The following is a 26,611-nucleotide window of genomic DNA, read 5'->3' on the forward strand; positions in this document are numbered from 1 at the left end:
ATAGGCTACTCACTCCAGTATTCTGGCCTGGAGAATTCCATGGACTGAGTTGCAGAGTTGACACAACTGAGTGACTTTTAGTTCCTCGACCACGGATTACCCTCAGAAAGGACAGTACAGTCTAACCACTGCTAGACTGCCAGGGAATTCCTGACTCTTTGTTTAAACCACTTAATAGTCATATTTTCTATTGCATATTTCTCACAGCATTTCTAACTACTTTCTTACAATATAGATCAATAGTTCCTTTGTAGTCACTTCCAGCTTTTTTCAACTCCAAATGAAATCATCACAACTGCTAATCAATACAATTATTTAAAAATGTGTACAATAAGCCTTACCTATATGTTACTATAGTAACAGCAGAATATATCACCATCCTTGCTATATAACAGCAAATCAAAATTCAGCAGCATTGTGACTTATATAACATTGGCAGGGTTAGCATGTGCATTATTAATCTTAATTTTCCTGCTGTTAATTTTCTAAGAATTCAAGAAGCTAAATAAATTAATACTTTAAGTTCAATTAAGGTTAAAGGAACTAAGTATCAACAATCAATATAAGAGTGTGCACAAATTTTATTGATATATTTCATAGAAATTTAATAAGTTACATTTTATTATATTAATACATGCTTATTAGTTTAACAAAGGTTCCAGTTTTATATATTGGCTCATAAAAGAAATACAAACTTCTTAAAAATAAAATCTATATATGGTATACAGCTTTTATTTAATTCCAAGGAATGAATTTTTATTTAACCATACATGTAAAATCTTTGGAAACAACAATATATTATTTCAATTTCCTGTGCTCTGGGATTAATCTAATGTTTCTTCTAAGCTCAGATCCTACCATCCCCACCTTCTGAAAGGTGAAGAAGAAAGACATGGGAGACAGACTGGACACGTAACACAGGTCTAAGTCAAGTCTCCTTGCTTCCCTGGGTTCTGTTAATTTATGCATAGGGTTGTGATATCCACAGTATAAACTGGATTTTAAGAACTGATTCAAATGCTGCTAGTGTGTCCTTAAAAGTAAACAGGTAAAGCTTTTATCTACATCAAAGAGAATTACTCATACGTAAAAGCTCAACAGACATTAGGAGTTTGCATTGTGCAATGTTTCCTATCTTCTCCAGAGGCAACCTCAATTACAGAGCTTTTAGCTTGAGATGTTAATTTAATTCAACCTGAGTGATGATAAAATGTTCTTCAGTTAGGAAGGAAAAAGAAAGGAGGAGAGAAAAGAAAGGCATTTTTTTATTGGGAGATATTTTTACATATAGAAATCTACAGTTTCAAATATATCCAACCTCAGTGAACAACAAAATGAAGAGAATTTTAACATGAACAATCTGTCTTTAACAGCTAGCAGTTTATATTATAACTGCAGAACACTAAATTCTCATAATTATTATTGCTGAGTATTCTGTTAAACTTCAAGGATTAATCAAAGATTAACATGCAAAAGATAATCAAAGATTCATGCGAAAAGTATCACTTATGATAAATTATCTTCTTGTATGAAACTAACTTTCTAAAAAAAATAGGCATGTACTGAAAACAGTACTATGCCGAATATCTCCTACATACATGTGTTTCTAATACAAACTAGCTATAAGCTAGAGAAAATAATCAATCATATTGCCACAAGGCAGATTATATTCTTTCATTCCATCAACAGTCCTATGAAAAGTTTGTTATCTTTAAAGGGAAATATTTTGGGCTATCATTTTTATTTTATTGACAATTGATATTTATTTCTAACTGATTTATTTCTAATGTTAAGAAGTTCACACTTCTTAGGGCACACTAAAAGCAAGCACTGAAGGCTTCAGAGACCAGAAAAGATTTTGTACTTAAGAGAGTGATTCTAGGAAATTCCCTACAACATCTTATAGAAAGACAAATTAATATGTAGATTAATACAGAACTGTGTATTATTAAGTTATTAAAATTAACTTGAAATGTGGCTAGCCCAAATTAGTAAAATATATACCAGAAATAAAAAAATTAGTACAAAAGAATGCAAGCTATCTTAAAAGATTTTTATAAATTACATGTTGAAATGATAATATTTTGGATATGCTGAGTGAAATGAACTATACTATTAAAATTAACTTCCACTGATTCTTTTAATTTTTTAATGTGGCCGCTAGAAAAATTTAAATGACATCTACAATTATGGCTCACATTATTTTTCTATTCTACTGCATGGCTACAGAAACATCAAATTCTATTACATGTGTTAATATTAATCCCAACCCATACTGTTAAATTTCATCTCACTGTGGTATTTGACATAACATATGTAACCTATTATCACAAGGCTCTTGAGCTTAGAATCAAATACACTTCTACTCTTGAGTACAAGACCAAACAAAACCTGCTCTTTTTCATCATCATCTGTATACTAAACAACTGTGCTAAACTTTGTTTATATATGATTCAACCAACAGGTAAAAGAGATCATTTGAATGATAGAAATGTTCTAAAACTGGACTGTGGTAATAGCTACACATCTAGAAGTGCCATCCAGAAGCTGTATGTAAATTGCAGGTAATTCAAATATGATCCTTCAATCCATCAGATGGCTCAACACTGTGAATGAATTTTTCCATGAGGGTCCTGTTACCTGCAAGGATCCTCATTCAAGAGTGGATTATGGAATCACTAGTTGGAGGTTTAAGTTATAAAAACCAAGAGAACACGGAGTAGCTTAGAGTGGACAGTTTATTTGCCTTTAGCAGTACCCAGCTTAGGCAATAATAGCCCTTATAGTAATATACATCTTGTTGCAACCTTACCCAATCTGGGCACCCTATAATTGGACACCTGCTGGTATTCTGCAATGCTAGACAGAACACTGGAGTATAAGGAACCTCCTACTCTACACTACTAAAACCAAATAAAAGACAATAGATTAAGTCAAAATTAACATTTAACAATTTCTAAGGGAAGCTGAAAGTTAAACTCCTCAGTTCTCTTTCCTTATTGCAAGAAAAAGAAGTAGCAGAGGAATTCAACAACTCAAAAATTTGGGTAGTCAATCTGGAAAAACATTGGTGATTAATAAATTTCAAGTTAAGAATATAAGATCATTTTTTGCATTGCTTCTATCAGACCTTGAAATGAATTATTTTTAATCTAAAATTTGTGAGATTATTCACTATGGATATAATGGTACTGCCACCTTTTGTTTTGAACATTATCTCCAATAGCAAAAAAATAAAAATAAATCAGCTCTACTTTTTCTGTTTTCAAATGGATCTGAAAAACTATGAGTTATGCTTTATTTAACACTCAGGAAAACACAGGAAAGTAACATACAGATCACACCTTCATGCAATTGAACCATAATGTTTTTGTGCTTTTCCTGGTCTAAAGTGAAAGTGCTGTTCAGTCGTATCCAACTCTTTGCGACCCTATGGACTGTAGCCCACCAGACTCCTCTGTCCATGGGATTCTCCAGGCAAGAGTACTAGAGTGGGTTGCCATTCCCTTCTCCAGGGGATCTTCCTGACCCAGGGATTGAACCCAAGTTTCCGGCATTTCAGGCAGATTCTTTACTGTCTGAGCCATCAGGGAAGTCCACTTTGAGGTCTATCTAGTAAATATTAATATTATTTCCAGAGCTCACTTTATCCCACATTAACCCAAGAGAAAGAAGAGAAAATGAAACAGTGGGAACAGTAATAACAACACATAAATAACTCACACTGAATACTGAAATGGATTTCAAGATGTGTGCATATACACAAATATAAATATAAAAATTTGCACAGACACACTGAGTTCCCTCAAGTTCTCAACTTACATGTAAACTAGGTAGACAGTGCAAATGCCAAAAAGCACTTGGAATATTAAAATCATTCAGGAATGTTCATTTAATGTAGCCACAGAACCAAAGGGCACATTACAGTCCATTCTAGCTATAAAATGACTCATCCAGGCATTTGTATAAATCTATGAATGCATTTGTTATACTACATCACAATTGTGAATGTGTATGATACAGTGAGTAATTTATGATTTGAATGACACATTTAAAACTCAAACAGGTACAAAACATTCATTGAATCTAACTTTCTAAAAAGATGATTCTCTATTGGTTAGTACTGGATACCACCACCCATTTCACACACCCCAGAATATTGCTCAATCAACGTGGTATCCCAGCACATATCTGGCAGTTTTTTTGCACTGTCTTATTCATGCATAAAGGCTTTTAAGACTCCCAAAATAAGAGCACATAAAGATACAAATATATTTTTAAAGATATCTACAAAATAGTTATCTAGGTATCAAAACTGATTGCATTAGGATACCTATTCTTCTTTCTGATATTTTCAATATTTAAAGTCGTTCAAGTCAACAGTGAAGTTCATCTTTAGGAATAGAGAAAAGTAGTTTTTCTTTAGTCCAAGATATTGTTAAACTCATAGAGCATACATATAGTAAAACGTTAATATACAACTTCCTCCAAAGTTAAAACTTTTACAGAATGTTTATAAAGCTCTAAAACAGGTGATTTTAACCTACCAGCAAGAAGCTTTGCTTTCTCTTAATTTCTAAGCAGCCAAAATATTCCTACTGAGGCACGATTCAATTTCTTGAGAGTTTATGTCAAAGACCTATATCTATTTCTTGGTGAATTTCTGTCATCCTCTCCATTTCTAGACACACTACCATTCCAAACAATGTGCAAACAACTGTTTAGGGAAACTGAGATGCTCACTCTAGCTAGCTATTTACTTTCTGAATAAAATAAACCAAAACCATCTCAAAATTTTCTACAGGCTATGCAGAAGAGAGGGAAGGATGATTTTTTATGAGCCATGCAGCTAAGAGATGGAGTTGATTTGGAGAATATACTACTACTGTAAGTTTAAGCAAATTATGCCTTTTGTAAGGCTTTTTGTAAATCACCATAGAAGTTGATTAAAGTGCTTGCCATAGCTGTATCTACTGCAGACTGGGGAATCATTCCACGCAGATCCGTCTGAATATAGCCTGTCAAAAGACTCCGGCTTGGACTCTCTTTAAGAGGAACACAAAACCAACCACAGGGATGGTTATATCCACGAACAAATTCTGATCTCTTTTCACTCCAGTCAAGACTTATCCCTACAAGGCAATTTAAAATAAGATTATTAATAGCAATGACTGACATTAATCTAAAACTCTCATTAAAAATATTATCAGATTGCTTATTTAAACATTCTTATCCATGTAGATGAAAATTAAGCCCCAAGAGTGACCGTGGAAGAATGAAAAAGATAATTACCAAGTAGAATTCTGACAGAGCCTGGTAGATGTATAATAGGGAAAGTTCTAATCCCTTCAGAATAAACGGCATGTCATCTTGGTAACTCCCTGGAAAACATGAACCTTCCCGTCGCAGTGGGCCCCAGGCACCGAGAATCAAACCTGCGGTGCCACCCTTGCTCCCACAGGCACCGCCACATCCAACCTGGCTCTGATGACTGAGAGTAAACAGGTAGATGTGTACCTAAAACTGCCAACTCAAATATACACTGTTCATACAAAAACATTAGTTTACCTACAGATATATTTTCAAAAGCATGAGCCTTCTAATAGTATTTTTAATTTTGAAAAGAAAATTACTACACAGATCAAGGAAGGAAAAATATTCTAGCATATGCCGAGCATATTTTTTTAGAGTATATGACCAAGAAGCTATTTCTTGAGAGTGACTTAGAAGGAAACCCACTGACAAGACCCCTTTCTTAGAGGCAGTCATGTGACCCATATTTGTTAGCTGTGGGATGAAGGGTACTATGTAATGGGGAACAAAAACTCATCAGAAAGACTGCAAAACCCTTCCTGATATTGTTACTTTCATCCCTAAGGTTTAGCATGTGCAAACCAAGCTTATTGATTATAAAACAACCATGAAGGCTGAAAATATATCTTGTGTAGAAAGAAATATCCAGCCTAGAAAACTCAAAATTTAAAACAAACTGAGAGAAAGTAAGAGGTTTTGAGACATTTACCACAGGATAAAAGCCCTTCTTTATAGCCCACAGTATAGGAGAAGTCAACAAACTCTCTTGGGGAGATTATATTCCAAAGCTGACCCGCAGTTGTATAACGCATCACACAGCAGTTCTGAAAGAGGACAGTAAACAGCTGTTAGTGCTGCAGGAAATACAGACGCAGACTCACATAAGTTAACCTGTAGTAAAACACTGCTGCTGCTAAGTCACTCCAGTCGTGTCCGACTCTGTGCGACCCCATAGACGGCAGCCCACCAGGCTCTCCCGTCCCTGGGATTCTCCAGGCAAGAACACTGCAGTGGGTTGCCATTTCCTTCTCCAATGCAGTAAAACACTAACACTCACTAAAATGTGTTATAATGATTACTAACAGCATTTCTTATAGTGATTCTGACAGATTTAGAAATCTATTCTGTATCTCACTGTTCTATATGGACATGTGCAGGATATACAATCAAAGTGCAGAGGTAAGTTACCCATAATCCAAATCTCTCTTTCAAAACAGCACCTCGTATCCTATATGATAAGTGGAAGCAGGCAGTGTAGACTGTAGATGTGTAAGATAAAATCCACAAGTACTTTGATTAAAACATGGCAAGAAATGAATTAATAAAACAGAAAAAGCCACTTTGGTTACCTACTTCTTTAATACCAAAGGCGGCATTTTTTTCTTTGATCTTGGCTTAATATTAATGGAAAACCTACATACTATTACCTAGAAAACTGAATATGATGGTGGTATCTTCAGAATTTTAGATTTCAGAACCTCAAAGTTTTACAAAGACATAATTTTCTCAAGCAGAAAGGATAAAGCTATTGCAAAAAACAAACTCAGTTCTAACACTCATTAGAGCTCTTTGCCATGACTACTTAGTCTCAAAGCAATGAATATAATAGTGGATGCAAGCGCGCATACACGTTCACGTGCACTTGAGCACTCGCGCACACACAGTCTCACACACGACACACACAGACACACACACAATCCGAAGTAACGTTTCAAAACAAATACCTCTTCAAAGTGCTCCAAAATATCCAAAGAGGTCATTAAGCTGTCCCAATCCAAGCGACAGGGACCTGGGCGTATATGGTCTATTACACTATTGACAAGGTTGTCTATCACACCTTGGGCTTTGAAGCTGGAGAAAAAATATTAAAGTCAAATGCTATTGGAATGAAAAATTTCAGTATGCTCTCAGAGTTCACAGTTCACTTCAAAAAAAGTGAAATTTAGTGAAGATTTTTCGAAAAGAGTAAATCCTTACAACTTGTCTGATAAATAGGTTCTATCAATTATTCCATCAGAATGTATTCTAAAGATCTAATAGGAGATCTGAAGGCTATCTTCTGCATTATGAACATAGTAAGTACCTTCATGTTATGGTGTAGCCAAGAATAGTCTGCAGAACACCGTAATGCTTCATTACTTTCTATGCTGTTCTTTTCTCAGATACGCTCTAACATGGTATTAGTATATCCATGTTTTAGCCTGACTTTCAAAAACTTTTTATTAGGAATGGAAAAATAGGTCACCCAGGAATAGAACACCGAGGACTGACTCATGAATAATAGCAGAACTTAACATATTTCAAAGGTGACAGTCCATATCAGTAGGAAAAAGATGTACTATTTCATAAATGGTGTATGGATACAATAGTTATCCTAATAGAGAAAATAAATCTGAATTCTTGCTTCATATCAGTCAAGACAATTCCAGATAGACTAAATACCACTATATAAAAGGTAAAATTTTTAAACTTTGAGAAAATTATGTAAGTTACTATCTTTGTAACCTCAGGATACAGAAAGATTATTTGAATACATAAAACAGAAATAACACAAGATGAGTAAAACTAAAAACTTGCATACTACAAATGACAAAATAAGTAATTTCTTTAAAAACTAGTCACAGACTGGAAGAATATAAGTGTAACACACATGTACTTAGATGCTGCTTCTTAGTTGCTCATGGAGAAGGAAATGGCAATCCACTCCAGTGTTCTTGCCTGGAGAATCCCAGGGACAGGGGACGTCTATGGGGTCGCAGAGAGTCGGACATGACTGAAGCAACTTAGCAGCAGCAGTTGCTCAGCTGTGTCCAACTCTTTGTGACCCTATGGACTGGAGCCTGCCAGGCTTCTCTGTCCATGGGATTATCCAGGCAAGAATACTGGAGTGAATTGCCATTTCCTTCTCCAGGGGATATTCCTGACCCAGGGATCAAACGTGGGTCTCCTGCGTTGCAGACAGATTCTTTACCGTCTGAACCACCAGGGAAGCCCATAACAGGTGGTGCTAGTGGTAAAGAGCCTGCACCCAGTGCAGGAGACTTTAGAGATGAAGGCTTGATCCCCAGGTCAGAAAGATCCCCTAGAGCAGGGCACAGCAACCCATTCCAGTATTCTTGCCAGGAGAACCCCACGGACTGAGGAGACTGATGGGCTACAGTCTATAAGGTTGCAAAGAGCTGGACATGACTGAAGTGACTTAGCACAGCACAGCACATACTTATTATAGAAGATATATAATTCAGTTCAGTTCAGTTCAGTTGCTCGGTCATGTCCGACTCTTTGTGACCCCATGGATGCAGCACACCAGGCCTCCTTGTCCATCACCACCTCCCAGAGTTTACTCAAACTCATGTCCATTGACTCAGTGATGCCATCCAACCATCTCATCCTCTGTCATCCCCTTCTCCTCCCGCCTTCAATCTTTTCCTGGAATCAGGGTCTTTTCCAATGAGTCAGTTCTTCACATCAGGTGGCCAAAGTATTGGAGTTTCAGCATCAGTCCTTCCAATGAATATCCAGGGCTGATCTCCTTCAGAATGGACTGGTTGGATCTCCTTGCAGTCCAAGGGACTCTCAAGAATCTTCTCCAATACCACAGTTCAAAAGCATCAATTCTTCGGTACTCAGCTTTCTTTATAGTTCAACTCTCACATCTATACATGACTACTGGAAAAACCATAGCCTTGACTAGACGACCTTTGTTGGAACCATTGTTCAAAAAACGAGATAAAGACAATCCAAAGAAAAGATGGACAAAGGACAAGAGTGACCTGAAAGATCAATAAACCTAGAAAAGATGCTCAATATCACTCATAGTTAAATAATTACTAGCCAAGATACCATCCTGCCAGAGATTAAGAAGTTAATAACAAGTGTAGAATGGAAGAAAATGACATCTCTCAAAGTGCTATCACTACTTTACAGAACAGTTTGACAACAGGTACATACCCAAGAAAATGATACACAGGCGCAGAAGGAGACGTGTACCAAGAAGCATACTATAGAGAAGAATTGACAACAACCTAAAAATGTATCAGTAGGCAAATTTGCAAACACAGATGAACACACTGTGGTACATGAATATAGAACTGAAGCACAGATCAGCATGTAGCAGCATGGGCAAACTGAAATAGCATCGACAGGAACAATTAAAACGTATTATTAAAAGAAACACACACATGTATACGGCCCAAGTATGAAGCACGAATACTACAACTTCAAGACAGTAGTTACCTGTGAGAAAGAAAGGAAAAAGAGACAGACTGGCTCTAACTAGCATTGTTTTGGGAGGGCTTTTTTCTCTTTTTTAAGCATCTGAAGCTTTTTATCAGTTTGCAAATATCTCAAGCTCAAGCTTATATTACCCTCCATCCTAAATCTGCTCTTTCGCCTAGGTTCTCTAACTTGGGATGAGGGTAGAGGGTAGGGGTGGGTAATACAAATTAATTCAGGCACCCAAATTAGAAATCTGGGTTTCAACTTCAACACTTCTTTTTCTCTTAACCCCATTCCAACAGTCAGAACTAGAAAGTCACCATGTTTTATCAAGATGACTTTCTAAACATTAAGTGCACAGAACAACATGTGGGTTTCGACAGATGTTAGTTATCATCACCACTGCCATCATTACGCCACCGTCACCATCAGATCTCTTTCAAGTCCATTTGTCCTTTTCAGCTCCCCTGCTGTGTCCTTACTCTGGGAACTCTGTGTCCAACTCAATACTGCATGAGATTCTAGCTCTTCTGATCATATAACTCTAAGAATCTGAAAAAAGCCACAGATCTCTTCCCAGGAATATATATTGTCAGAAAACTTTGTATACAATCATAGGGACACTTTAAGAAGCCAGCCGTGGTCTCCCAGGATACAAGCTCTTCTCTAAACTTTCTACGCTCATATCTGTCTCTCACAACTGTTACCATAATAAATACAAAATCCTTTGAGGACCTGGGAGGGTTGGGTTGAGCAGAGGATAAATACAAAACTCAACTCCTTGGTTTAAGAATTCAAAAGTCCTTCAGACGTGCTCTCCTCATTCCCATACTTTATGTTCCAACTATATAAACACAACTTGAATTTCTGTAAAAAAAAGTCGCTCAGTCGTGTTCGACTCTTTGTAACCCTTGGACTGTAACCCACCAGGCTCCTCTGTCCATGGAGTTCTCCAGTCAAGAATACAGGAGTGGGTTGCCATTCTCTTCTCCAGGGGATCTTCCTGACCCAGGGATCGAACCCATGTCTCCTGCATTGCAGGCAGATTTTGTACTGTCTGAGACAACAAGGAAGCCTAAATTCTGTAAACAAACTGTCTCAGTGTTTCCCATCTACCTGGAAGCCATCTGTGTTAATGTGATTGAGTGCAGTTCTCTCTGCCTCATTCCCTAAGAAACACCTGTCTGTTCTTTCTGGCTCAGCCCAGGTATCAGCTCTTCTGTGAGTTTTTATCACTGAGCACAGTGCCCCCAGCCACTTTTAAACTTTTTCAGCCCCTGCGGGGAGTTACTGATCTAAAGGGTTAACTTCCACACTTGCTTACAGTGTTTAATCCAACTCTAGTGTCCCTGTCCTTCTCATAAATACTGTACAACCTACCTTTCTGGAAATGCATCTTTGGTAATACACTTCAAAACATTCTGTACGTAGAAAGTGTGGTCAATAGTTTCATTTTAAAAAGTCCCAAGCCCCCAGAATATGAATATCCCACTCCAATTACACAAGTCACCTATCTGCACTGGCTTTAAAAAACAATATATATTTTTTTACTGGTTAAAGACATAATTCATACTCTACTATATGCCAAAAATAAATAAACAAAAATCACACATAAAACTGGCATCTAGAGGTATATACTTTTGTGTTAAATAAAAACATTTTAATATAAAAATACAGTTCAAGTCAACCTATGACTGTGCTACATACAGTTTAGTACTCTGCTGTATTCATTTTTCATTATATCTTTAACATTTTTTATGTTTTTAAATAACATCTGAAAATATGGTTTCTAAAGATTGTAAAATAGCACATTTTATAATTTAATCATTCCTTAACTATTGATTATTCAGGTTGTTTATAATTTTTAATGTTTTAAGTAATGTGACAGAAGAGACAAGTACTTAAATAATTATTAATTTCCAATTATTTCTTCAATACAAATTCTTAAAGCAAAATATGCTACAGTACTGAATAAATGCAAAAGAATATTAGAAGTATTTTACATACCACAGTAAGAAATTAAGATTTTATCAGCTATACCATCATTTACGATTCCCAAAACAACCAACTCTATTCACCAGGGACACAGACATTTTAAAGCTTTGAATGCATAATATGATTTTCTTCTCACAAAGTTTAAAATCTTAAAAGCAAAAGCCAAACTTTACTGGCAATGATCATTTAGCGATCATGAGTATATGTGTATATACATTTGAAGTTTAGCAGTATCTTAAGAGCTATATAAAACTACAAGAATTACTTACAGATATCCATTAAATTCTTCTGAAGGTTTCCTCCAAATTGTTACATCTTTCTATAAAAATAAAAACAGTGTATAGGGATAAACTATAGGTGGCAACCTGGATATAAAACTGACAATTTCATGAAGTCTACAGCATTAGCTTTGCATGAAAATAAAACATAAGCAAACATTCAAAGAAATACATACAAGTCACTCATACCATCATATAATTCGTATCTGAATTTTTTCTGTATCCTAAAGTACCACACATCTTACTTAAATTACAGACCCCTAGAAAAAGGTTTTTCAGTAGCTTAAAGACACCCAAACACTAAGATCTGGTGATGGCACTCTCACTGGCCATTATTTGCGTTATTACAATCTTATCTATTTACCATTACTGAAGAATTTAATCTAAGATAAAAGAAATGTTAAATATATAATTCTGAATTTGCTCATATATCTTTTTAAAATTAAGCAATTCACATCTGTGATGACAGTACTACCCTGAATCAGTCCCGACATTTTTTTCCAGATCATCTTGTAAGAAATTCTGAATATCAGAATAGCTAAAGCACTTAAATGGAAGAGTCCTGGTTTCTAGGGTTGGCTCTGTCAACACTCAACTATGTGACAGTTTGGGTAAGTCATACTGGTGAAAAAAAGAATACTAACGGACCATCCTCACAGGCTTGTTAAAATATCTGAAATGATTTCAAACTATCAATTACTATGCTTTCCTTTCTTAAATTGACGATGACATGTTTTATTTATTGACCTGAGAGGCTGCTCTTTACAATCTTGTTGCCATGAGTCTGTTCTTGTGTCCATTATCTGAAGAGCTAACGACAGTAGTGCAGGACTGCTGTTCCTCCTCTGTGAGCTATGAAACCACCAGCTTTACTGACCCACTCACCTATCCTGCACAGGCATCTAAAGTGTGGTCCATGTTTTGCTATACCATTTGGAAAGCCATCCACCAGCTCATTAGAAGACAGACCCCAAACACAAACAATGTAATTAATTTACCGTCTTCTTAGCAACTCGCCACTTTTCATCTTCAAGGCTGTGGTACTGGGTAAGAGTGTTTTTAAGTCTAGTCGCCAAAGCAGCTGCATCGGGCAGGGCTTCCATTTGTTTTTCCTGTTACAGAGACTAAGATTATCATCAGCAAATACCAGAGTTAGATGCAGCAGATGAAGGGGGGAGGTCTCAAATCTGACATCATAAAAAAGTCCTCCGGGAGCTGTACAGACACCTACATATGGACCTCACCCCAAGTCAGTAATCAGAATCCCTGTGCATGGCTCCTTCCTCAAAGATTCCAGGATGTGGAACACAAAGGGATAAGAATCATATATCTTGTGTTATTAAAATCCTCATATAAAAAAGAAGATAGAATCCTATTTCCTTTTCTAATAGAATTGAACCAAAAGGAATAAATTAAAAAACTCAAGTAACTTAAAAAAACAAAACAAAAAAACTGCTCTTTCCAAAACACAAAAATAACATACAAGGTATAAACTCTTTTAAAAGTCCTTAGAGTTTTAGCAACTGAAAATTTTCATTTTACCATCCAACAGGTATAGCACTCATTCTAGCAAATAAATGACAAACGCAAATGGAAACATCTTACATCTTTTAAGGACAGGGCTGGGGGAGGGGGGAGATAGGGCTAGAGACCTCCAAAGAATTTCGAAAGTCTCAAGAATTCTACTGACTTCAATATTTTATTTGATGAAATGTCACACGATTCAGTGAGGTATCTGTGTAACAAAAGAGGTGATATGAAGACCTTTGAGCTACCAATACAGCATAAATAAGTGGTTTATAGTTTTAAGGCAATAATTTAACTATATAAAGAGGAATGTTTAATAGTTGCAAAGAAAAGTTATCGTTCAGCAATACTTTGAAAGGGAAATGATAACTAAACTTGAAAGAAAATAATGAGGGATTCTATAATGTAATCATTGTAGAACATTGCTACAGATTCTCTGATGAGTCTGTGACACTGCATGGCTTCTGCAGCTAGCTTAAAGAAGTCCATGCAGTCTCTGGATGTCTCTGAGAATGATCACTCCAGGAGCCTCTGATAAACAAGCAAGCACACAAGGAATGAAGTTACCCTGAGGCTGCTGTGTGCAAAGGCCCAAGTGGAAAGAAGAGGAAGGGAGGGAAAAAAACAGACAGACACACACACGAAGGGAAAAACGGATACACACACACACACAAACACAGATCCAAAGTCCCAGCTCCAAAAGCCTATTTACAGCTTCATGCCTAATGGGCATCTCTTCATTCTCCAGGCTTCCTTCAATCTGCCTCAGTCTTACATGTCTTACTAATTTTACTATTAAAATGATAATTGAGCCAGCTGCTCAAGATTAAAAGCCTTAGAATCACCCCCATAGATATCAGGAGGTTCACCACACACCACTGCCTTCAGTGCTCCTCTCCTACTGGTTTTCTTCCTGTCCAGCTCGTCACTGACTCTGGGCCTTTGTACTTGCCATTACTTCTCTGCCTGGATTACTAGATCCCAAATCTGAGCGTGACTCGTAACAGCCTGTAGTAACAATTTCAGTTTAAACCTCCTATCCTTAACACAACATTCCCCAAATCACTAGAATACCCTTCTTTTATTTTCTGCATAGTGTATCACTATGTGAAACTAACTTGTTTACTTACTGATATACTATATTCTGGGTTTCCCAGGTGGCTCAGTGGTAAACAATCCACCTGCCAATGCAGGAGACACAAGAGACCTGAGTTCGATCTCTGTGTCAGGAAGATCCCCTGGAGAAGAAAATGGCAACCCACTCTAATATTCTTGCCTGGGAAATCCCACAGACAGAGGAGCCTGGCAGTTTACAGTCCATGGGGTCATAAAGAATCAGACACGACTGAACACACACACATTATACTCTACTCTTTGACTACCATGTCCCTTACTAATAGAGGGGTGGGCCCATGTCTGCTTTTTAACTACTATATCCCCACCAAATAGAACACTGTCTGAAACACAGCAGCCCCTTAATATTTATTGAAGTGTATTTGCTTCAGAACATGAATTAACTAACTTCTCTCCTTTTGGTGCCATGATACTCTCCAGTAAAAGGCTAAGGAAGAAAAGGCCTTGGAGAAAGCTGTCCATTTACAAATCACGAAGTTACTGCTGGAAAAGATCTAAATGGAGTAACAAGGCTCACACCTCTGTGGGAATAAGGATGCAGTTCTCATCACAGATGCACATATCAGAATTACCTTGCTATAATTTGCAGTAGTTGTTGATGCTGACAAAGACTCTCTCCTTGGTCAGGCTCCTCTGAGTCCTCTTCGCGATGAGGCCTAGCCCTTGGGAAGCTGGTGGCTTAGTGGTAAAGAATCCACCTGCAATGCAGATGTAAGAGATGCGGGTTTGATCCCTGGGTCAGGAAGATTCCCCTTGAGGAGAGCATGGCAACCCCTCCAGTCTTCTTACCTGGAGAATCCCATGGACTGAGAAGCCTGGCGGACTACAGTCCGCAGGTTCGCAAACAGTCGGACACGACTGGGCAGCACACATGCCAGCTCTTGGGCCTGTCCTTGGACCCCATAGTCCAGTTTCCGCAAGAGTCCTGCTGAGTCAGTTGAATGAAATCCCCTACCCTCAAACTTCCTTATCCCACTTTCAATCTTATCACCCTAGCCTGCCTTTAGCAAGAATCCTGCCAAGTTGCTTTAGGGCAATACCCCTTAGTAATTTTTTATTCACTGACACCCACCTTGCTCCCTGGCTATCCACCCCCATTTGCCCTTGCTGTATTCAGAATGAAGCCTAGTTCTATCCCAAGGTCTCTTTTCCACTATTGCAACAGTCACTGAATAAGATTTGCCTTTCCACTCTAATGTGTGTTTGCCTCTGGTTTTCTGTGACACTGATTTTGGATATTAGATTTCATGGACCTCAGCCAGATAGTCTGATTCAGTGGGTCTGTTCTGGAACAGGCCCCAGAAAACTAGGTCCTTTAAAAAACCTCAGAGATCATTCTGTTATGCAGTCAGGAGTGACAACCACTAATCTGAAAACTAAAGTGACAAAAATAAGTCAGTGCTATAGGTAATATTTAAACAGCACAAACCAGAGCATAAAAGCCATTAAACATGATAAAACATGAAAATGATACAGAAGTTCAGGAAAGGAAAAAAAGCTTCTTCTCTATTCTCTGATGATCTATCCTGAGATGTGCAAATTAAACTGACAAAAGATAAACAGAAAAAAACGCAAACAAAACGTACTTGATGACAATATTTAATTTCTATGTGCAAAGAGAAGCAGTTACATGTGGAGTTTATACACCATTTTAAAAAAGGGTGATAAACTGCGGAAAAATGACAAGACAAGGGCAAGGGGGTTTGAGCTTCTAGGGGTGGTAAATTATGGCAAAATAAATATATGAGGAAGAATAATAAAAGATAAAGGCTATTTTAGTAAAGTTTCACTGTGTAGACCATCTCAGTGCCAAATTTCTGTCGCCAATGATAGCAGTTATTCTCCTGGTACAGGAGAGAAGTCAGTCCTTCCCAAAAGGAAATTTGTGTCCTACTTTTAGGCAGATAGTGGAAGGAAAAATAGTTCTTTCTGCTTTTGCTGCTTCTTAATTGCCTTCAGCTCAAAATAACCTCTTTTCTGAAGTAGGATATTTTGGGGTGGCATATATCTTCAGAGGGCTTCTGTGGTGGCTAAATGGGTAAAGAATCTGCCTGAAACGTGGGAGACCTGGGTTTGATCCCTGGGTTGGGAAGATCCCCTGGAGGAGGGAATGGCAACCCACTCCAGTATTCTTGCCTGGAGAATCCCATGGACGGAGGAGCCTGGCGGGCTACAGTCCATGGGGTCTCAAAGAGTCGGACACAACTGAGCGACTAAGCACAGCACATCCCTTCAGAAACATGGAAAAGTATATAGAGAAAATTCAATAATACAAAACTTAGGATCTGTGAAAGTGTGCAAAATATTTAATAATTATAGATCCTAACCACGGACTAAAAGTGGATGAGCTGATTCAAAAAGTCTCTGAGTCAAGAATAGATCCTCTTTCCACGCAAGACACTGCTAACTTGACAGCCAGTACAATGACCTTATTAAAGCATATGTTATAAACAAACACAAGTTCTTGAGAGGACTTACAAAGGAAATTTAACTTATCTATTACAGGGATCATGCTGATTAAACAATATTCTTTAAATCCAAGGGTCACCTACCAGATTTCTGTCAGGCAGATAAAAGTATTTTCAAAACTCTTTGATAGAAATCAAAGGTGAAGTGGAAAGCTACTGTGAGCATAAACCATACTGTATTTATGCAAATCTAGCACACAAAAAGTAAGCAATAAAAAACTACCTATAAAGATGAGAATCTGAATTTTTACAGTGGTTACGTTAGTTATCATTCACTCCTACTGGATAATATAAAGTTCACATTCCTTAATGTGGTTTATGGGTCCGTTTCCAAGCCCACTGTCTAATTTCTACTCTTCTCTCCTGGACACCCCCTTAAGACTACATCAGCTCCCCCTCAATGTGAAAAACTCCTGATAACGGGCCTCTTTAGGTGTGGTGGAGGAGGTAGAAAAGGAAGAAAAGAAAGTTTAAGTATAAACTTGGGAAATCTCTCTTCTAGTCTCATGAAGTATTTAACCAGGCAGTTAACTCTTGCATGGATTTTCTTCATCAAGATTAAATCCAAAAGGGAGTAACAGTTATTTTTTAAACTGATCATTTGTGTGGACAGGTAATACAGAGCATCTCTCATGGACCAAGGTGGGGTGGGGGTTGGGGAACAACACTGGGCTTATCAAGGTCTTGAGGCTTTCCTAACACAAGAGGACATTCATATTAATTGAAAAAAAAAAAAAAAAAAACACAATATGCCCTATTCCAATCTCTGCCTGTGGAGAATGTCACGAAATGTTTTGAATACCATTCTGAATTCCTCTTACTAACCTTGCTGCTACTGCTGCTAAGTCACTTCAGTCGTGTCGGACTTTGTGAGACACTATAGACGGCAGCCCACCAGGCTCCCCCGTCGCTGGGATTCTCCAGGCAAGAATACTGGAGGGGGTTGCCATTTCCTTCTCCAGTGCATGAAAGTGAAGTCGCTCAGTCATATCCGATTCCTAGCGACCCCATGGACTTCAGCCTACCAGGCTCCTCTGTCCATGGGATTTTCCAGGCAAGAGTACTGGAGTGGGGTGCCATTGCCTTCTCCGACTAACCTAACTTGACCTTATAATAAACTCTCAAACTCCAACTGTTATACATCAGAGAAAACAGAAACTACAACTGCACCAGAATCTAACAGCTCCATATAAAAAGTTATATACTCTTGACAGTTTTATAACCAGTTCAGTTCAATGGCTCAGTCATGTCCGACTCTTTGCAACCCCATGGACTGCAGCATGCCAGGCCTCCCTGTCCATCACCAACTTCTGGAGCTTGCTCAAACTCATGTCCATCAAGTCGGTGATGCCATCCAACCATCTCATCCTCTGGTGTCCTTTTCTCCTTCTGCCCTCAATCTTTCCCAGCATCAGGGTCTTTTCCAATGAGTCAGTTCTTCACATCAGGTGGCCAAAGTACTGGAGTTTCAGCTTCAGCCAAGTGCTAAGTAATGTCTGTCTATATTTTTTCCTTCTGTTAGCTGCTGTGGTATCTGACTCTTGTGACCCCATGGACTGCAGGCCACCAGGCTCCTCTGTCAATGGAATTCTCCAGGCAAGAATACTGGAGTGAGTTGCCATTTCCTACTCCAGGGGATCTTCCCAACCCAGGGATCCAACCCAGGTCTCATGCATTGCAGTCAGAGTCTTTATTACCTGAGCTACCAATCTTTTTGCTCACGTTTTCCATATTTATGTTTTTAAAGTGGTCACTAGTGTAGACAGTGGCTCCCATCATAGAGTGGGCAGCCTTTACAAGTTAAACATTTTCTTGAGGCCTTCTGTCAGCATCAGTCTTTGACCAATACAATATCAATTTTTGTCAAACATCAGTGAAATGGCCATAGGTTTCAATTATATATGGAACATAATAAGTAAGTGTTAGTCGCTCAGTCGTGCCCGACCCTTTGAGACCCCATAGACTGCAGCCCACCAGGCTTCTCTGTCCATGAGATTTTCCAAGCAAGGATACTGGAGTGGGTTGCCATTTCTTCTCCAGGGGATCTTCCCAACCCAGGGATCGAACCCAGGTCTCCTGCACTGCATGCAGATTCTTTACCAACTGAGCTACAAGGGAAGTCATATATGGAACATAATAAACATTTTAACCTTTAAAGAAAAGTGAATGCCATAAAAATCTGTTTGTACTTATGTAGTATGTTAAGTCAGAATTCACTTATTAAAGAAGTTCATATCAGAATTGCTTTACCTTCCATTACCTGATTGATGTGGGTTTCATTTATGTGAACAGCTTAAATTTAACATTCCATAGATTTTCCCCAAGTTGTACAAACCAAGGCCATGTAAATTAAATTATATTTTCTATCTAACATAAAAATTTCAGCATATGCTTAATTTCTGATCAATTCTGAATTAGTAATTCAGTTTTTCCAATTATTCAAGTACAACAGTTTCTCATTTTTGAGACTAGCTCTAGCAAGAATACAACAGGGAAGGAAGCCTCCTGCAATGTGATGATGGATACACCTCTGATTCAGTGTTCACTTTGGCTTATTTTAGGGGCTTCCCTTGTGGCTCAGCTGGTAAAGAATCCATCTGCAATGCAGGAGACCTGGGTTCCATCCCTGGGTTGGGAAGAAACCCTGGAGAAAGGAAAGGCTACCCACTCCAGTATTCTGGCCTAGAGAATTCCATGCCTATACAGTCCATGGGGTCGTAAACAATAGGACGTAACTGAGCGACTTTAACTTTCACTTTTCACTTTCATAGCTCAGTTGGTAAAGAATCCACCTGCAAAGCAGGAGATCCGGGTTGGATTCCTGAGTCAGGAAAATCCACTGGAGAAGGGAAAGCCTACCCACTCCAGTATTCTTGGGCTTCCCTTGTGGCTCAGCTGGTAAAGAATCTGCCTGCAATGCAGGAGATCTGGTTTGATCCTGGGTTGGGAAGATCCCTTGGAGAAGGGAAAGGCTTCTCATTCCAGTATTCTGACCTGGAGAATTCCGTGGACTATCCATGTGGTCGCAAAGAGTCGGGGACACGACTGAGCGACTTTCACTTGGCTTATTTTAGGACACAGTTTACAACACCAGTGAGACTTGTACAAAACTTAACATTAAATTCTAACAATGTCACAGCTTTGAGTCCAAGTAATATTCAAGCTCCTAATACTCTAATCCTTTATTAAAAAAAAATAATGGCTAACATTTATTATTTACTACATGATCAATCTTTCTGGCCACTTTAAACTGTATTCTTTCATTTAGTCCTCATAAATAACCTTAAGAGCCTTCCCTACTATTATATTTTACAGAAAGTATCAATACGGAGATTGTCTCTTGTCCAAGATCACACAGCCAATAAGTGATGGAGCAAGAATTCCAACCCATGACCTCTGCCTTCAGAGATTAAAGGGCTACTTTGTAAAACACTGGAAGCTGATTACAGGCTCCAAGAGCCTCTACGTTAAAAATGTGACAACATGTTGAATTTGCTGTGTTTTGTCTAGGCTCTTGAACCTAAAAAATGTCAGGTAATCTTTCCTAGTTGCAATTTGGGGACAGCAGCACCATTAATTTATTGAGGAATTCCGAATTAATACTTTTAGTACCGAATTTGGAACACAATGAGCACTCGGAAAACACTGCCCCTTAGTGTCTCCGCCGACGCCCGGCGTGAAGGTGCGCACCTTTCGGCGTCCGTGCACCGCCGGGGGCGCGGGAACGCTGTCCGCCGCAGGGGCGCCGTCAGAGAGCCTCGCTCGGCCCTGGGGCGCTCGCCGCCGCTCCCGCATTTAACACACAAGGTGCCTGTCGGCGCCCGAGCGCCGGGGAGCGGGCGGAGCGGGTACAGAGCCCGGTCCCTCCAGGGTGTCCCCCCCGGACGCAGCCTGCCTTTCCCGAGGCCCCTGCCGAGACAGCCCCAGGAGGACGCCCCGCCGCCCCTCAGCCCCCGCCTCGACTCCGCCACTCACCCTAGGGCGCTCCTCGGACCAAGACGCGACCAGGCGCCCGGGGTCGACTCGTGCCGCTCCCTTCGGCCCCGCCCGCCGAAGCCCCCTCGGCCAATGGGCGCCCGGCGCGGACGGCAGCCACCTATTGGAAGGCCGTACGTCTTCCGGGGGGGGGCGAGCAGAGCCCCGCCCCTCCCCGCCCCGCCCCCGCTCGCCCCGGCGCTTCCGGGGCAGAAGCCGGCAGGCCGACGCGCGTCAGCTGGGATTGGCGGGCGGCGGCGGCGCGCGGCCTGCGGGTTGGTGGCCGCGGGTGGGCCGACTCCGCGCAGGGTGTGAGTCGGCACTAGCCCGGCCCCCAGCTCCAGCCCGGCCCCTGCGGGCCTGGCCCGGACGGGGCGGCCTGCTTCCGAGCGCCTGAGGGCGGGTTGCGCGTGACTGCTAGTCCGGCGGAGCCGGAGAGCGCAGAGGCCTGAGAGGTCTCTGAGGGCCGGGTGGCTGCTCGGGCCCGAGTCAGAGACAGACGGAATATGCGCGGGCGGGAAGCGTGGGGGCTCTCGGCCCCCAGGACTCCTCACCGCCGCCGTGCGAGCGGATCCTTCTCAGTTCGGGCTTCGGGGGCAGCCCGGAGGTAGAAGCTGCGGCCGAGCGGGAGGCTGCGGCGGCCGAGCGGGAGGCTGCGGCGGCCGAGCGGGAGGCTGCGGCGGCCTCACAAAGCGGGCCAGTTAACCTGTGTTCGAAGGCTGGTCACCTATCTGACGAGAGTTTGCAGATACATTTACTGGGATACGTGGTTTGAGAACCAAGAGAAGGAAGGAATGCAGTGCTACGCTATTAGTTATTTTAGACTCAAACGAGAAAATAGTATTTCATAAAAATTTTGTTTAGCGTCCTGAAAAAGTTCACCGAGCACCACCTGATAGTTATTATGAGCAGATTTTCAAACTCTTACCTGATTGTTCATATATAAAAGGAATAATGGCTTGGTGATTACTTGTCCATTAGCGTCTTACATGTTGAGTTCAGTTCAGTCGCTCAGTCGTGTCCGACTCTGCGACCCCATGAATCGCAGCACGCCAGGCCTCCCTGTCCACCACCAACTCCCGGAGTTACATCAAACTCACGTCCAACGAGTTGATGATGCCCTCCAGCCATCTCATCCTCTGTCGTCCCCTTTTCCTCCTGCCCCCAATCCCTCCCAGCATCAGAGTCTTTTCCAATGAGTCAACTCTTCGCATGAGGTGGCCAAAGTACTGGAGTTTCAGCTTCAGCATCATTCCTTCCAAAGAACACCCAGGACTGATCTCCTTTAGAATGCACTGGTTGGATCTCCTTGCAGTCCAAGGGACTCTCAAGAGTCTCTCCAACACCACAGTTCAAAAGCACCAATTCTTCGGCGCTCAGCTTTCTTCACAGTTCAACTTTCACATCCATACATGACCACTGAAAAAACCATAGCCTTGACTAGACAGACCTTTGTTGGCAAAGTAATGTCTCTGCTTTTGAATATGCTATCTAGGTTGGTCATGACTTTCCTTCCAAGGAGTAAGCATCTTTTAATTTCATGGCTGTAGTCACCATCTGCATGTATTCATCTGTAAAACACACCTACCTTGGAGGGCTATGTGGATTCAATGAAATAGTATGTAAAAGTCTAACCAAAGCATTTTTAAACGACTGTCTCAGGGCATTATCCTATATACATGCAAACAAAAACCACAATAATTGACCAATAATAATTAGCAAGTGAGTGAGCCCCAGGCCTAGCTCCTTAAGGCAGATTACTTAATTTCTGAGTAGCTAAACTGGAATTTGGTCCAGGCATCAGTTCAGTTTAGTCCCTCAGTCCTGTCCTGCCGGGAGCCGGTGAGGCATTCCACTCGTGACAAAGGTCATGAGGAAGGAGGCTCGGCATACGCAAAGGCGGGATCGAGCCTCAGGAGTCCGCCCGGATATTCTCGAGCATCTACCCCCAAAAAAACCAGAGTCTGCCTACTTTATTGCTTTGTGCTCTCACCTCTAACTTTACTGGGGGCTGTCCCCCACCACCATCTCGCTCTCTCTGTCAAAGAGTTAACTTACAGCTCCAATTAATAAAGTTCCTGGGCAATTAGGAGTGTTTAAATCCAAAACCCTCAGATGGCTCTCTAACTCGCCTGACAAGTTTACCCGGACTCCTACAGCTATGCATACGATTGTTTACAGTCTCCCAGCCTCGAGAGGCAACGGAAGCTTAAGATATTCAAATAGCTTAGAGCCTCTCAGAGAATTAGAAACTGTCAGAATAAGACTAGTAAAGGATTTCATTGATGAGTCAATGCTTGTTGCCAAGTTTTCACATCCCCTGAATTGTATCCTTGAATGTGTATTAATTAATAGTGGGTATGTAGAAAAAATAAGTAGTGGCCTTGGTGTTAGTAACTTTAGACCCTTAAGGTACTAAATTCTTTCCTTTGTTGTAAACCCATTACACATCCACCCTATAGGAATGCAATTTTATCTTTGGAAGATGGCGCCAAACCTTAAAATAATTACTCTTAGAGAAAATAAGTCTTTGTTGATAAGTCCTTGTCAAGAGTCATAAAATGTTAGTAGGCCTTCTGGCCAGAAGATGATGTAAATCACCTAAACCATTTGTATACGATAAATTTGCAGGAAAGAAACCCTGGTTTCTGATAAGAATCAAAGACTGCTGACTTTGCATCCCCTATTATCCTCTATGTGTAACTTAGGGTATATAAGCCCCTGTTGAAAATAAAGCTACGGGCCTTGCTCACCAGCGCTTGGTCTCCCCATGTCATTCTTTTCACATTCTGGCTGAAGTCTCCATCTGGAGCGCGGAACCCACCATGCTTACTAATTATGCCTGGGCTTCTAAGACCCACTCGAGAAGGTGTCTAGGGTGAGGCACCTTCCGCTATTCGAGAGGGCGCCTGTGGCCTACGTAAGTGGTGCAAACTTCTTGTCTTGAAGTTTTATTGGTCTCCCGCGTAAACCAAGCTACTCAGCCTCTTTTCTCCACTAAATTTTCCTACTGAGCTATCCTCATTCTGTTATTCTTTATATCTCTAATTAGCATATAAATAGTCGCCTAGGCCGTCTCTCCTTCGAATACCCTGGATCAGCTGGGGCTGGACCCCGGCACTGTCCGACTCTTTGCGACCCCATGAATCACAGCACATCAGGCCTCCCTGTCCATCACCAACTCCCAGAGTTCACTCAGACTCACGTCCATCAAGTCAGTGATGCCATCCAACCATCTCATCCTCTGTCGTCCCCTTCTCCTCCTGCCCTCAATCCCTCCCAGCATCAGTCTTTTCCAATGAGTCAACTCTTTGCATGAGGTGGCCAAAGTACTGGAGTTTCAGCTTTAGCATCAGTCCTTCCAAAGAAATCCCAGGGCTGATCTCCTTCAGAATGGACTGGTTGGATCGCCTTGCAGTCCAAGGGACTCTCAAGAGTCTTCTCCAACACCACAGTTCAAAAGCATCAATTCTTCGGCGCTCAGCCTTCTTCACAGTCCAACTCTCACATCCATACATGACCACTGAAAAAACCATAGCCTTGACTAGACGGACCTTTGTTGGCGAAGTACTGTCTCTGCTTTTGAATATGCTATCTAGGTTGGTCATAACTTTCCTTCCAAGGAGTAAGCGTCTTTTAATTTCATGGCTGCAGTCACCATCTGCAGTGATTTTGGAGCCCAGAAAAATAAAGTCTGACACTGTTTCCACTGTTTCCCCATCTATTTCCCATGAAGTGGTGGGACCGGATGCCATGATCTTCGTTTTCTGAATGTTGAGCTTTAAGCCAACTTTTTCACTCTCCTCTTTCACTTTCATCAAGAGGCTTTTTAGTTCCTCTTCACTTTCTGCCATAAGGGTGGTGTCATCTGCATATCTGAGGTTATTGAGATTTCTCCCGGCAATCTTGATTCCAGCTTGTGTTTCTCCCAGCCCAGCGTTTCTCATGATGTACTCTGCATATAAGTTAAATAAGCAGGGTGACGATATTCAGCCTTGACATGCTCCTTTTCATATTTGGAACCAGTCTGTTGTTCCATGTCCAGTTCTAACTGTTGCTTCCTGACCTGCATACAGATTTCTCAAGAGGCAGGTCAGGTGGTCTGGTATTCCGGTTTCTTTCAGAATTTTCCACAGTTTATTGTGATCCCCACAGTCAAAGGCTTTGGCATAGTCAATAAAGCAGAAATAGATGTTTTTCTGGAACTCTCTTGCTTTTTCCATGATCCAGTGCATGTTGGCAATTTGATCTCTGGTTCGTCTGCCTTTTCTTAAACCAGCTTGAACATCAGGAAGTTCACGGTTCACATATTGCTGAAGCCTGGCCTGGAGAATTTTGAGCATGACTTTACTAGCGTGTGACATGAGTGCAATTGTGCAGTAGTTTGAGCATTCTTTGGCGTTGCCTTTCTTTGGGATTGGAATGAAAACTGACCTTTTCCAGTCCTGTGGCCACTGCTGAGTTTTCCAAATTTGCTGACATATTGAGTGCAGCACTTTCACAGCATCATCTTTCAGGATTTGAAATAGCTCAACTGGAATTCCATCACCTCCACTAGCTTTGTTCATAGTGATGCTTTCTAAGGCCTACTTGACTTCACATTCCAGGATGTCTGGCTCTAGGTGAGTGATCACACCATCGTGATTATCTGGGTTGTGAAGATCTTTTTTGTACAGTTCTTCTGTGTATTCTTGCCACCTCTTCTTAATATCTTCTGCTTCTGTTAGGTCCATACCATTTCTGTCCTTTATTGAGCCCATCTTTGCATGAAGTGTTCCCTTGGAAAAATCTCTAATTTTCTTGAAGAGATCTCTAGTCTTTCCCATTCTGTTGTTTTCCTCTATTTCTTTGCATTGATCGCTGAGGAAGCCTTTCTTATCTCTTCTTGCTATTCTTTGGAACTCTGCATTCAGATGCTTATGTCTTTCCTTTTCTCCTTGGCTTTTTGCTTACCTTTTTTTCACAGCTATTTGTAAGGCCTCCCCAGACAGCCATTTTTCTTTTTTGCATTTCTTTTCCATGGGGATGGTCTTGATCCCTGTCTCCTGTACAATGTCACGAACCTCATTCCATAGTTCATCAGGCACTCTATCAGATCTAGGCCCTTAAATCTATTTCTCACTTCCACTGTATAATCATAAGGGATTTGATTTAGGTCATACCTGAATGGTCTAGTGGTTTTCCCTACTTTCTTCAATTTCAGTTTGAATTTGGTAATAAGGAGTTCATGATCTGAGCCACAGTCAGCTCCTGGTCTTGTTTTTGTGGACTGTATAGAGCTTCTCCATCTTTGGCTGCAAAGAATATAATCAATCTGATTTCGGTGTTGACCATCTGGTGATGTCCATGTGTAGAGTCTTCTCTTGTGTTGTTGGAAGAGGGTGTTTGCTATGAGCAGTGCATTCTCTTGGCAAAACTCTATTAGTCTTTGCCCTGCTTCATTCCGTATTCCAAGGCCAAATTTTCCTGTTACTCCAGGTGTTTCTTGACTTCCTACTTTTGCATTCTAGTCCCCTATAATGAAAAGGACATCTTTTTTGGGTGTTAGTTCTAAAAAGGTCTTGTAGGTCTTCATAGAACCGTTCAACTTCTTCAGCATTACTGGTTGGGGCGTAGACTTGGATTACTGTGATATTAAATGGTTTGCCTTGGAAACGAACAGAGATCATTCTGTCGTTTTTCAGACTGGTCCAGGCATACTGA

At 40.6% G+C, this 26,611-nt stretch overlaps 1 protein-coding gene across 2 annotated transcripts; it reads right to left on the reverse strand.

Annotated features, from left to right (window-relative positions):
* Nucleotides 1-563: 563 nt before the first annotated feature.
* Nucleotides 564-21,043, reverse strand: STARD4 (StAR related lipid transfer domain containing 4). 2 transcript variants are annotated; one of them, XM_086413412.1, is made up of 7 exons: nt 20,909-21,043; nt 15,038-15,163; nt 12,803-12,916; nt 11,796-11,845; nt 7,038-7,164; nt 6,023-6,137; nt 564-5,132 (listed from the first exon to the last, which is right to left on the reverse strand). In XM_086413412.1, the coding sequence occupies exons 3-7, from the start codon at nt 12,905-12,907 to the stop codon at nt 4,903-4,905; spliced, it is 627 nt and encodes a 208-aa protein (XP_086269538.1). In that variant the 5' UTR covers nt 12,908-12,916; nt 15,038-15,163; nt 20,909-21,043; the 3' UTR covers nt 564-4,902. The 2 variants fall into 2 exon arrangements, with proteins under 2 accessions (XP_086269538.1, XP_086269539.1); XM_086413413.1 differs by lacking the exon at nt 20,909-21,043 and adding an exon at nt 15,255-17,659.
* Nucleotides 21,044-26,611: the final 5,568 nt, after the last annotated feature.

Source organism: Bos grunniens, chromosome 7, assembly GCF_055505025.1.
Source record: "Bos grunniens cultivar Pamir isolate PY7600 chromosome 7, Bosgru_T2T1.0, whole genome shotgun sequence".
In the NCBI taxonomy this organism is placed as follows: Eukaryota; Metazoa; Chordata; class Mammalia; order Artiodactyla; family Bovidae; genus Bos; species Bos grunniens.

Coding starts and splice junctions, on each gene's coding strand:
- STARD4 (XM_086413412.1), bottom strand. CDS start 12,907: ATGGAAGCCCTGCCCGATGCAGCTGCTTTGGCGACTAGACTTAAAAAC. Junction 7,165..11,795: donor GAAGAATTTAATGGATATCT/GTAAGTAATTCT, acceptor TTTTTTCTCCAG/CTTCAAAGCCCAAGGTGTGA. Junction 5,133..6,022: donor AGAAGGGCTTTTATCCTGTG/GTAAATGTCTCA, acceptor ATTGCCTTGTAG/GGATAAGTCTTGACTGGAGT.